The sequence below is a fragment of the Pelobates fuscus genome, chromosome 6, assembly GCF_036172605.1.
Source record: "Pelobates fuscus isolate aPelFus1 chromosome 6, aPelFus1.pri, whole genome shotgun sequence".
In the NCBI taxonomy this organism is placed as follows: Eukaryota; Metazoa; Chordata; class Amphibia; order Anura; family Pelobatidae; genus Pelobates; species Pelobates fuscus.
Window position 1 is genome coordinate 143459443 of NC_086322.1, and position 12984 is coordinate 143472426.

The 12984-nt window shown below is 40.1% G+C and overlaps 1 protein-coding gene across 1 annotated transcript in view; it reads right to left on the bottom strand.

The window, feature by feature from the left end:
• The window catches only part of GSTCD (glutathione S-transferase C-terminal domain containing), a 143278-nt gene that overhangs the window by 81910 nt on the left and 48384 nt on the right, over positions 1-12984 (bottom strand). The window contains exons 3-4 of the mRNA XM_063458384.1: positions 9140-9604; positions 81-332 (exon numbers count right to left, since the gene is read on the bottom strand). Of these exons, the coding sequence (XP_063314454.1) occupies positions 81-332; positions 9140-9604 (717 nt within the window). The remainder of the gene's footprint in view (positions 1-80; positions 333-9139; positions 9605-12984) is intronic.

Here is a 12984-nt window from a genome sequence, read left to right on the forward strand (position 1 = left end):
GTTTAATTTTTCCTGCAAAATGAAAAGAGTCTGTTTATTAATGTCCAGATTGTTGTAATGTTTATTTAAATAAACTTTACCTTGAGTTTTGTCATGGTTGGTCTTGGGCCTCCCACAAATGCAGTGTCTTGTAGCTCGCTTCTTTCCATTTCAGTACTGAGAGGAATAGGCAGGGGCTCATGGCATGTGTTCACATCGGGTAAGTTTAAAAAATGTAAATTACACTTGGCAGCTGCAGTTCTTATGCCAGGAACCTGTTGCACCCTTTGATACCAGCCGACAGTAAGTGGAAGCTGCATAATTTTGTCTACTGATATTTTGAGAAGAGCAACCTGCAACAAAGCAAATGACATTTATTTGATCAGTAAATGTAATTGTACTGTTGAAGATCAGCAAATTTAATTGTACTCTGAATATTTCCTTGGCTGAGGCTGTCTGAGAAGACAAAACAGGAGTGGAATATCAGACAAGGAATCGGATACAAGAGAAAGTTTGCATTATCCCATCTAATTCTCTGCGTAGGTTTATTAACTATTCTGAAATAATAATTCCCACATTCATAACTGATATTTACAGACAGTATTATTATTTTATTATTTATATAGCACCAGCAAATTCCGTAGCGCTGTACAATGGGACATGTTTCCTTTGTGTCTTTGGTAGAATCCAGTAAGTTTAATAACTATGTTATACCTCAACTTGCATAACACAAACTAGACATCATATACAGGTAAACAAAAAAATATTAAACATTTCCCAAAGTCTCTTATCACTAAAAATACTCTGTGTGCATAACCTCTTCTACTCAAAAACCTTCTCAAAACTATTCACCAAGAGTCAGGTGTGTTGCTTCTCTGGTGACAATCTGTGAATTACAGCTTTGCATTCAATGAAATGTCATTTAAGAATTTTTAGTTACGCTCAACCATCACATATTGCCAGACAGACCTGACTGATCCTACTATGCTTGTTACTTGACCAAGCTCAAACTCAGTTGCAAAATTATTGTCTCTAGGAGGATTTTGCCACCATTTTGTGCCCGGTGGAGAACCACCAATCAGGAGACAGACTACCGTTTTTAAAACGGACACACATCATTGTCTGTTATTTATTTATCAAATATTTTATCAGGAAGGATAAAAGATTTCTCTAGTTTTTAAGTATGTTCCCCTCTGATAAGCCTTACCTAGCGAAAAGCGAGTGTCAGGAGATCATGGTGCATCCATATATTATCATAATTTCAGTTATAAACAGGCTTTAAATCTTCTGATGTAATTTGTAAGGCAGCACTATAGATTACTTGTTTTTTATTTTATTTTAGGATCTTTTAGTAAATATCTTTAGCAATAGAGACTTTCTAGACATGTTTACCTAGTAGACTTAATTCAGTTAGTGCCCTTCAAAAAGCATAGTAGGGACATTTAGGGTGTTAACCCTTATTCTAGTGTACTTGTTATACAAAGCTATCGTGGGCCTTGTCTATAGCAGTATAAACTATGAGAATGCAACAATTGTTGCCTTTCTAGTTATAGTCTCGGAGTAGCAATATGTTATCACTGCGGCTTCTCCACATTATACTATTAATCAGGTGCCTGGTTATTATGCTGCTCCTGATCTTGATCTTATGATTAGCATTATCTTTAGGGAGATGAACCAAGACAGTTTGAACAATATCTCGCAGACAAGATTTGACCATGCAGGACATGCGGGTGTTATAGTTTTATTTTTTTACGTTCAAATTTGTGTGCGCTTCGGTGGGGATATTACTTATTGTTAGTTTTTTTGGGAACACTATTTTGGTGTTTCTGTCCTCCGAAAACAATTATAAAGGTGTTTGCTGCTGGGGGGTAAAATTTGCCATTACTTTGTCACGAGTTCTATGTATTTGTTTCTTTCCATCAACAGCAACATTAGAATACTGACTTTGTAGAACCATTTAGGTGACATTCCACTTCAATGATTTGTTCTTATCAGTAAGCACTACAATTTTTATATATTTTTTACAATAAAAATTAAGTTTTAAGCAACATTAGTAACAGCTCCACAGTAATTAAAGGTACACTATGTTTTTGATGTGTTAGGTTTCTATATGCTAATTCGGTGTTATCCCCCCCACTGATGAGTGTTCCCTTGCATGAATCTAAATAGTTCAACTTTTTTCTCCTTAGTTTATGTGTAAGAGAGTGTGCATTTGTGTATATTTAACTGTCTGTGTGAGAGTGAGCCACTATGAGCGTGTGCACATTGCGTAGTTTGCATGTTAATATATGTATTTATTGAAAAGCAGAGCTGGGGGTGCTTGGGCTAGGCATTGAACCGGCTTAAGGTACAAAGTAGGACGGATTACCACATGTATTTTGGACTGAAGCTCATGATCTTTCTGTAACACAAGGATGTACATGTGGGTAATGTTTGTGGCTTATATATAGGAATGTATAGCAGAACCGCACGCACAATTTCCTATTGCCTGGAACCCCATAGGAGGTCAGCCTGCCACTGGTATTGTTCCTTTTTGACAGTGTTCCTTTCTGACAGTGTTTTATTTTAATATTTTGTTTTGAAATTACCTATGAGTTGTGTTAATCTTTTTTCATTAAAAGCTCAGTTTTCTTTTACATACATAATTAAGGTTTTGCAAATGACATCAAAATGTAACTCAGACAAGGCAAGGCCAGGAAACCATTGCAAATGAAATGGAAAAATAGAAATATTGTTTCAATTCTCATTTTTTTTTTTTTTTATATGCTTTCTGTTTGTGACTGCCAGATGTCAGTCAGGACAGACTGTGGCGGAACCACCGCTTGTTCGGGTGCTTTATATTTACACTCTGTGTTTTTCCCTTGACCTTCGTCTATGGTACCCGCTCCCCGCTCGGGAGCGCACCTACAAAAGGAACTCATTCAAAGCCACCCTAAAGCACACTGTACTTGTTATGGTGTCAGAAGAACGGATTGACTTTTTGAGCGGCACTGTCGTTGCCGAATCCAGTTTTTGTTAATCCCCCTCCTGACTCCAATAGATCTAATTTCCCCCTTAGTCACCCCCAAATTCCCCTGAGCAAATGCCCCTATTTTGTAATCTTCATTTCGTGCCCGGACCTAGTTCCTGGGCACTGCCATCTTTGGGTGGGCAGACTAAGTCCCTCTGGGACACGTCAGCTGCCCACACTACAGAGCGCTGTGAAATTCCCGCGCATGCCCAGTTAAACATTTGGGCATTCGCTATTGTCCGAAAATCGGACGGGAATTTTGTATATTCATTCATTTGTGAGAAAGACGAAGGAAAGAATACTGTAAAAATTTCAGACGAACAAACACCAAATCGGTGTTAGTTTGTTCATCAGTTTATTACAAGGAGGGAGCTACCGGCACGCAGCTCCCTCCTTGGAATATGTAAAAATAGAAGCAGCAGGGAGCTGTCCTCCTCGCCACTTCCTAAGCCATCCCATGTCCTCCCTCACTCTATGGGGGTCAATATGAGCCCCCATATTAGCATAAGGGAGACTGAATGTCTATAAAAAATATATATATATATATATATATATAAATAAAAAAAAGAGCCCCCCCCCATCCCCTTTCCAACAAATGGCCCCATAGTGGGGCATCTATTAACTAGTGGGGGGACATAGTGTCCCCCCTCTAACCCCCACCCGTGCCCCGTGAGTGGTGGCTATACAACTAAACGGGGGACATAGGGTTCCCCTTGGCCCCCACCCATGAGCGGCGGGTGGGGGCTCTAAAGGACAATGGGGGGGGACCTATTGTCCTCCCCTTGGCCCCCACACATGAGCGGCAGGTGGGGGCCCTAAAAGACAATAAGGCGGGGAGACCTATTTTCTCCCCTGTCCCCCACCCTTTAGCCGTGGGTGGGGGCCCTAAAAGACAAAAGGGGGGGACCTATTGTCCTCTTCCCAGCCCCCACCCATGAGCGGCGTGTGGGGGCCCTAAAAGACTCAGAGTGCTCTGAGTCATTTTACACAGCATGGGAAAATTCCAAAGAACTTTCCCATGCTATGTAATATGACTCAGAGCACAGTGATTGGTTGGATACCAATGGCGCTCCTCCCGCACGCTCTACCAAATCTACCATGGGGACACCACTCACCACATACAAGAGCTCGAGGAGGTCATGGCTTTGCTGCACACATTGGGACTTCATATGGACTCCCTCGACCAAAACAGACAGGCTGTGGTGAAACAGTGTACCCATAATTAGGACCCAGCTCGGATCACCCCCTTCATCCCGCAGAAATGCACGCCGGAACCATACGCAGCAGTGACAACCTGAACATTGGCAGAGGACTCCAACCCAGTACCCATGGGGAACCCCATGAACTAGATGGCACCTCTGCCTCTTCAAGTTGTGTACTTGTTCTATTTGTTTTTCTTTTTAAATCCACCTCTATTATTAACAGTTGAATTTTAATTAAAATATGAGTTATTAGCCACGCAGACCGGCCGGTCTCACAAGCGCGCACCTTCTACCCCCGCGACTCAGTCATAGCTCACAAAGCGGCAACGCCAACAGGCATGCCGAGGCAACACCCATACAAGACTGCAGGGCCAGTCATGTATGGGTGTTGACTACACAAGACTATACAAGGCTACACAACCAGACACAAAGTAAAGCAGTCTTCAGCCCCCACTTTTGTTTTTAATTTTTCTTATGTTCAACAACAGTAGCTATCTTTTTACGGTCATCACGCTGGCCCTCACGCGAGCACTTTCAACTCTAACTACACGGGCACACTCAAATGCCAACTCTGAATTGCACCAATCATAGATATACAGTAACACCATATCACCAGAAAGATGCTGCTCCCAGATGAAGTTCACTAGACCCACTATCTCTGGCAGAGCGACGCACAACACTTCGAGCCGAAGTCAGACTTACATCCCACGCATGTTTACACTTTCTGAAACTGTACGATAACCTCGTATGCATACCTTTGGCTCTATACAGAATTGAAAATTGTGCTGTTCTTTTACTGCCATGATGCGGTCATATTTTGTTGTTATAAATGGGCTATCACCTGCTGTCAGGGCTATGCAAGCCCTCCTGTTCAAATGTGCACTACAAACGCACAATTTCTGTTTATGCAACGTTTCAAAGCTAAATTGTTGAAGTAGTTATGGTGCTTGTAGTAGCACTTTAAAACAATTACATTATCACAATTTCCAAAACAGTTTGAAACAAATGTTATAGGGACTTGTTCATTCCAGTCTATTAAATGCAATGTATGCATGGAGGAAGCTCAGCGCCCACAAAATTGACCTAACATGTCAGAAATAACCAGCTGGAATTCCGTCAGGGGAAGTGTAGACAGTACTAAGCAGACAACAAAACTGGAAAAGCTCAAATTTCTAGCACAGCGGAGGGTAAATTTGTCAGTTTACAATGAAAAAACACTGAAATGTATACTTGTTAGGGATCGACCGATATTGATTTTTTAGAGCCGATACCGATACTCTGTGAATTTTCAGGCCGATAGCCGATATAATTTGCCGATATTCTGTACATTTACCATTTTGGAAAATAAAAACTATTTCTAAAGGTAAATGCACAAAATATACATGCCACGTGTAGTGGATGCAGTGTGTGTTTGTGTAGTGGATGCAGTGTGTGTTTGTGTAGTGTGTGTGTAGTGGATGCAGTGTGTGTTTGTGTAGTGTGTGTGTAGTGGATGCAGTGTGTATTTGTCTAGTGTGTAGAGGATGCAGTGTGTATTAGTGTAGTGTGTATATAATGAAAGCAGAGTGTTTGTGTAGTGTGTATAGTGAATGTAGTGTGTGGGTAGTGTGCGTAAAGTGAATGCAGTGTGTGTGTAAAGTGAATGCTGTATATACTAAATGCAAAGTGTGTGTGTTTGTATAGTGTGTGTATATAATGTGGTGTGTTTATATAATGCAGTGTGTGTTTGTATAGTGTGTGTATATGATGCAGTGTGTTTTATGTAGTGTGCATTATATAAACACACTGCACTAACACACTGCATTATATGCACACACTATGCAAACACACACTGCATTATATAAACACCCTACAAAAACACACTGTGTATATAATGCAGTGTGTATGTGTAGTGTGTGTATTTAATGCAGTGTGTTTGTGTAGTGTGTGTATATAATGCAGTGTGTATGTGTAGATCTGACTCTTTAGCTTTTGTATTGTGTCAGTAACTGCCTTTTCACGTTTTCCAGTTGGACGTTAGTCTTCCTCTTACTTCTTAAATCATCTCCTTAGAACAAAGGGTTGGCGACCCATGGCACACAAGGCTGTTGGACCCAAACAGTTATAAGCTGGCCAGATATAAACGGTAAGCAAAGAGGATGGCTGTAGTAGCGTGAGTGTGTGTAACATTATGTTTGTTTAGCAGTGTGATTGTGTGTCTTGCATATTGCATCTAGCTTTGCGTGTGTAGCATTGTGTGTGAGTTTAGCAGTGTGTGGCAATGTCTAACTGTGTGTTCCTTGGCAGTGTGCATTGGAGAGGTGTCTGTCTGGCAGCGTGCATTGGGGTAATGTATCTGGCAAAGTGTACTGAGGTGTGTGCATGGAATGTATTTCTGTGTAAGTGAATGTTACTGCCTTTGTCTGGGAGCTTGTTTGAAACACACACACACACACACACACAGCTGCACAAGAAGACTCCCCCATACGCAGCCCACAAGAACAAACAGCCCACAAGAACACACAGCTTCACAAGTAGCCGACACAAACATCACCAATGACAACCAACATATATACACAAACACAACATATAACCCACACACAAACCCAAAAACAGTCTCCACATGCACAGCTCATATTCAAACTTAACACATACAAAAGAGAACACAGCAGCATACACCCAAATACAACCCTACAAAGCACCTGCAAGCATCCATATTTAACATAAGCAGAATATGGATATAAACACACAATAAAACAAGACTAGCACAATAAGGGACTCAAAAGTCTTGTTTTGGCACAGTTTTGCTAAAAGGTACCCTACCCCTGCTGTAGAACGAAGGTTTTTCTCTGTAAAACTACACACTAGTTTGGCTAGAACCTGTTTTGCTGTCATCCACTCAAAATATCCAGTGCAGAGTGTCTAACAATCCATCTTCTCAGAATATTAAAGAAACTTTCTCTTTTGCTTTTTTAAATGCCTGGCCTCTTTATCTTCATCTATGCTCTGTTTCTTTGTGCATATCTGTGCGGATAGAGGAAGCTCCAAATCAGAGGTAGGCAACCTTCAGCACTCCATTTGTTATAGACTACATCTCCCCTGATGCTTTGCCAGCTTTATGGATGTAAGAGCATTTTGTGAGATCTTGTCCACAGCATCTGGAGTGCCAAATTTTGCATATCCGTGCTCTAAATAGTGGCTGTTCTAGACCTTAAAAATTACAAGTTAACAAAAGGTGGTTATACTCCTCCATCACATCTACAAATCGAATTAGTTTAAGCCACTGGTTTCACCTGCAGATCACTATTTAATTCCCAGTACCTCTAAATTCAAAAACACTCCATCTTATCTCCACTATTTCACTCCAAAGAACATCCTGAGTCAACGTAAAAGCTTTTAACTGTTGTATTCACGACTACTTGTCATCTCAAGTGCAGGAAAACAAAATCCTTTCTATACAGTTGATGATCTTTTTCTGCTTTAATGTCCACCTCTCACTGTCAAATTATGGTAACTGGGCTACCTCTTCATAATGCACCCCTTGCACAATTACAGCCCTCTAGTTGTTATTAAGGCAAGACCCATTTACATTGCCGACATGCCCATCCAAGCATGCTATTTTAAGAAATAACTATGTGTTTTTTAGTTGAAATAACCCTTTCATTATTTCCACAAAACACTTTAATTCAAAACAACGAACATGTTCACTTAATAGAGAAGCTTGTTCCAAAATAAGAATAATCATACAAGGTTAATTTCACTGCGTGACAGTGAGTGCAATAATACACCAGTCTGGGTAAGATGTACCATCTGATATTATAATCCATTAATTACAAAGGAAAAGAAATGGAAGGTATCACCAGTAATTACGGAGCTTGTCAGTCTGCTCTGTCTTTCCTTATCATCATGGCAGCTGTAGACAAGTCTGCCCATGTCCCATAAGATAATCTACGTGTTCATTTCTGATTGATCAGAGGCCTCCTGTAAAGCGGATATTGCTATCTGAGACACACTGGACTGTTAAGACTGCACCCGTAATATACCTCCAGCAGGCAGGAAATACTTTAAAAACTCCCCACTGTGAGAATATGACCTGTGCATAATAACTAATGTGTCAATGCTTCCATTTCTAAACTTTTCAATAATGCATTTAGAGTGCCACCAAAAGCTGATTATCTGCAGTAGAACTGATGAACCCGCCTGCTCTATTCCATGTCTAATAATGAAGACTAATATTTACTACATAGCCTACACCATGTTTAAAAAGTATAAAAAAAAAAAAACAGTGGAAAATTCACAATAAAAATACAAAACGACCAGCACGTATCTGAATATATACAAACATAATTTATTGCTGCCTTCTTAAAACAATGTTTTGTTAAAAAAATAGTCTTGGAAGGAGCCTCAGCAGACGGGTCTGAGTCGCTAGGTTGATCTACTCGGAGAGCCAGAGGGGGTGGGTCAGGTGTATACCGATATTGATACAATGTAATTGTTTAAACAGCTCGAGATGGTTTTTGTTTACAATGCTACTATTATTTCTGTCTTGATTCGAAATACATCAACAACACAGTTTTTAAGGTTATTTGTTTTTAACCTTGGAGGCCGCATACCTATGCTCTTTATGAGCTGCCCACCCGCCTCCACTAATAGGCAGCCGACCACCACAGGGGCTGAATGGGCCAACAAATCCCAGGCGCAGGGACTAAAATCCAAATTGCCATGACGACCTGGTATTTGTCAAGCCCTTATCTATACCTTCTATAAACCCCATAAGAGCTGTTCTTTTCTTACTTAAAGGGACACTCCAGACCTCCAAAGCACATTTGTTTGCCAAAAAGCTTTACGTGTGAAGAGTGTGTTCTCTTTTTTCATTTTGCAAAAATTGCAGATTTCAGTAGAAATCAACACTTGTGATTGGACAGCCACAGAAAGTCTGGGCGAGGTGCAAAAAAACAATTATTCTTACCAGAAACTGATGGATACATGGTAGGAGGACAACATCAGTAAGGGTAAAGAAGAGGCCTTCAGCAAACACATGTTCGAGAGGAGGTAGGTCTTCATTCTTGGTTTTCCTGATGTGAGGCATCTCTCTCGAGGTTTTAGATTCAGATCCCTCTACGGTTAGCTTAGAAAGTGCAGCTTCAAGGTCCAAGTTGCTTGGTTTAGAATCTTGGCTGCAGAGTGACACGGTTTGAGCTTGTGTATCATCTCCAATTTCACTAGAAGCGTTTTTGACACCATGTTCTTTGACTGTTTCTTGCTGCTGTAACTTTTGCCTTCGTATTTTGTCATCATTGTGAACTCTCACCGGCTCTCCAAGTTTTTTTTCAAGCACTAAAAGTTCTTCTGGAATAAGAGTAGAAGGCTTCTTCAAAAATTCCTCCACAGCTTTCGGGATGCTGACCTCACAAAGTCTGGTCCACGGACTTACCTGCAGTGCATAACATCACATTGTTAAAAAAAGGATTTCAAATATATATATAAATATTTTGCACATGCATGTTAATCAACATAAATGTTTATGATAAATGTTGTTTGTGAGGAATAAAAATCAACATATGCTTACAATAGATAGCTTTACATATATATCTGCACCAGAATCAGAGCTAAAAATATATTATAATATCTGGGAAGATTAAGGGAAGACAAGAGTTACATTAGTATGCTTATAGTAGTTGTGATTAAAGGTTAATTAAGGTACTGTGTTCACATTGCAGGTTTGATCTGCTGAAACATGTTTGCTCAAGTTTGAACTGTCTAACTACATACAGATAATGTCAAGCATTGCCGAAACGGTTGGCACCAGATAAACCCCAAACCACAAGATGACATAAATTTAATCAATCATCATTACAAGGCCATTTAAAACTGTATTCTTAGAAGCTGCATTTCTTGGCAGCTATAATCTTCTAAATATTTAATTTTCTTACAATTGAATTGGTGCATAATTGAGTGCAGGCATATGCAAAGTCCAAGCCCACACACTTGCACTAACAGCCTGCAGGGTACTAAAGTGGTTAGTACCAAATTCCTATTCTGATTGTTGCTGTAACTGTTTTTTTAAATATTAACATGCACCTTTTACAAAAACAAGCCATTATAATGTACATTAAAATTAGGTATTATTTTTAATTGCTGATTTTACTCATGAAGCGCAACATGGAAAATGTATTCCGGGAGCTACCACTTAACCTATTCCCAATGTTAGGACATGCTATGCTGTCCTCAAAAACAAAGCTTTTCACAAAGTTAGGATGGCATATCACGTCCTAACTTTCTTGTCCATCATATCTCCTTCAAGCATACTCACAATGCTGTATCCTGGTTGGGAGAGACTCCATCAGCCAATCACTGCGGTACGAGTCACGTGATTATAGTGAAAGGCCACCATTGCAATGCCATAGGACATGGCTGTCCAATGCAAGGCCTTTGGGATTTTATGCGGCCCGCTTGAGGAAAGCAACAAACCCCACAGGCGCGTCTTTGATCTCCCATGCCGGCCTTGCTGTGTGCCTCCACTGGCTGGTGGGGAGATCTCCCTCACTGCCCCATATGCAGGCAGAGTTACTAAATACCACAGGACCACTAGAGCCTGCAGTGCCCCCCCAAACTGCAACACACACACACAGCACCCCTCATACACACTGCATCCCCGTTAGACACTACATCCCATCCCGGCACAGCTGTACAAAAAACAGACACACTGAAGCTATATACTTTACTTATATTTAATATTTAATTTAGCTAGCCTCCTCATCTTTCCTCATCTGAATCAGACGATGTCCAGAGACTTTGCGGCAAGCACTTTCATTCTAGGGTGCTCTCACAGCAAGCTATGCCCGCCCCTCCTGCCCATCTCTACCTGGCTTATGTACTACAGACTGTCTCAGAGTCTACCATGCAGAGATAAACTATTGAGTCAAAATACTTTTTATGTGACTTGATTCATTTCTGACATAATTTTGTCCTCACTACTCACTACTGCCTGTACCGACTTTTTGACTTGTTATACAGTACTGACTATTTCTGGATCCCGTAACCTTGGCCTGTACCTGTTTACGTTTAGTCCAGCCCTATAAAAGGTCATTATAATATGGCTACACCAAACAACTCAAAATTCCACAGGTTGTCTACTTTTGAAAATGTTACACTATAATATTGTACATTTTCTTTTTTAGATTGCCATACTGTTTCAAAAGCAAAAAAAGGCCCAAAAAATTACTTTGTCAAATTTTCATGTATGAAGACTGAATGAGGCCAGCACCTTATTTTGCCCTTTAAAAAGACACTATAGGCACGCTGACCAATTAATCTAATTGAAGTTGTCTGGGTGCAGTGTCGCTGTCCCCTTAACTCTGCAATGTACAACACTGCAATTTCAGAGAAACTGCAATGTTTACATTGCTGGGTTAAGACTGCCCCTAGTGGCTGTCTTCCAGACAGTCACTATAGGTGCTTAGTGCAGTTTCATGGAGTTTGACTTCGTGAAACGACTCTGGACGTCCTCATGTTTTACATGAGGGTGTCCAGCGTCTTCTAAATCCCCAAAGGAAAGCACAGATTCAATGTTTTCCTATGGAAAAGGCCCTTATGCGCATGTGGTGCTAGGCACGCATGAGCATTAGGTCCTCCTATCAGCGGACATTGTAGGAGAAGTCCAACCCAGAGCCGAGGAACTCTGGGAGCATTGATGACTTCAGAAGTGAGGGGGCAGCTGCACCGAGGTGAATGTCTTGACACTGGATTACAGGTGGGTTTAATGTTTCGTTTTATGTATTTATTTAAAAGAGGGGTACATGTAATTTACAAAGACAAACATATCTAATGTTAAAAATGATATATGCATATTAAGCTAGAGAGTCCCATTAAGGTTAATGCATTCTATATATAATGTATTTAAATAAATATGGAAAAAATAACCAATCCAAAATTTTGCAATATAAAAACAAAAATTCTAACATTTAAATTGGTACATTCTTAATAGATTCCTGCACTTTATAGTCCAGGTAGGAAGTGATCATCAGGATGCTCTAATAATGTTCTACAGCATTTTACAAATATCATTGGTGTAGACCCCTAGAGCTCAATTGCCAGGTGTATTGACCCACAGAATGAAAAGACCAGGCGTGAGGTGCAGAGAGTACTAATATCAGTGGTGTTGGCCTACACAGTACACATATTGAGGGGTAGGCACATATCGGTTGAGGGCCCACAGTTAGTGAAAATATTTGTGATGAAAGTACATGGCATAAAAAAAATATATGGGTTGTAGGATTTTCAGATATATTTTGTAAACAAATCTCTCTTCAGCATTAGATATGAACCCTATTTATAATGTATAATTCTATAATGCGGTGTGGTGCCTTGCTGGCACTGACAGGGTTAAAAAACAAACAGTTATTCTTCTGTTTTGGAAAAAACATGACAAAATGTTTTACATTAAGCTTGGGTGCTACTCCTGTGCAAAACACAGCAGCATCCAAGGAGCAGTAATAAATGCCTCTGACACTTTCAAAGGCGTCTAAATGAGAACAACAAATCAAACCTGGCTAACTGCTTACATAACAAAAGCTTCACCCTTCTGTGCAATCGGCTAAAGTGAGGTTTACAATGTATTATATCAATGCTTATATCAAATACACAGAATGATGTGGATCACTGCAGACTGGATATTATTAAAATAAAACAAGGGATTGTTCACCAAAGACTAAATCATAGTCAATTGAACATCAAGTTGCAAAATGTGAACCAAAAAATGGGAGGAAAAAAATAAATCTTTATATATCGGCTATAGTCACATATTTACCAAAC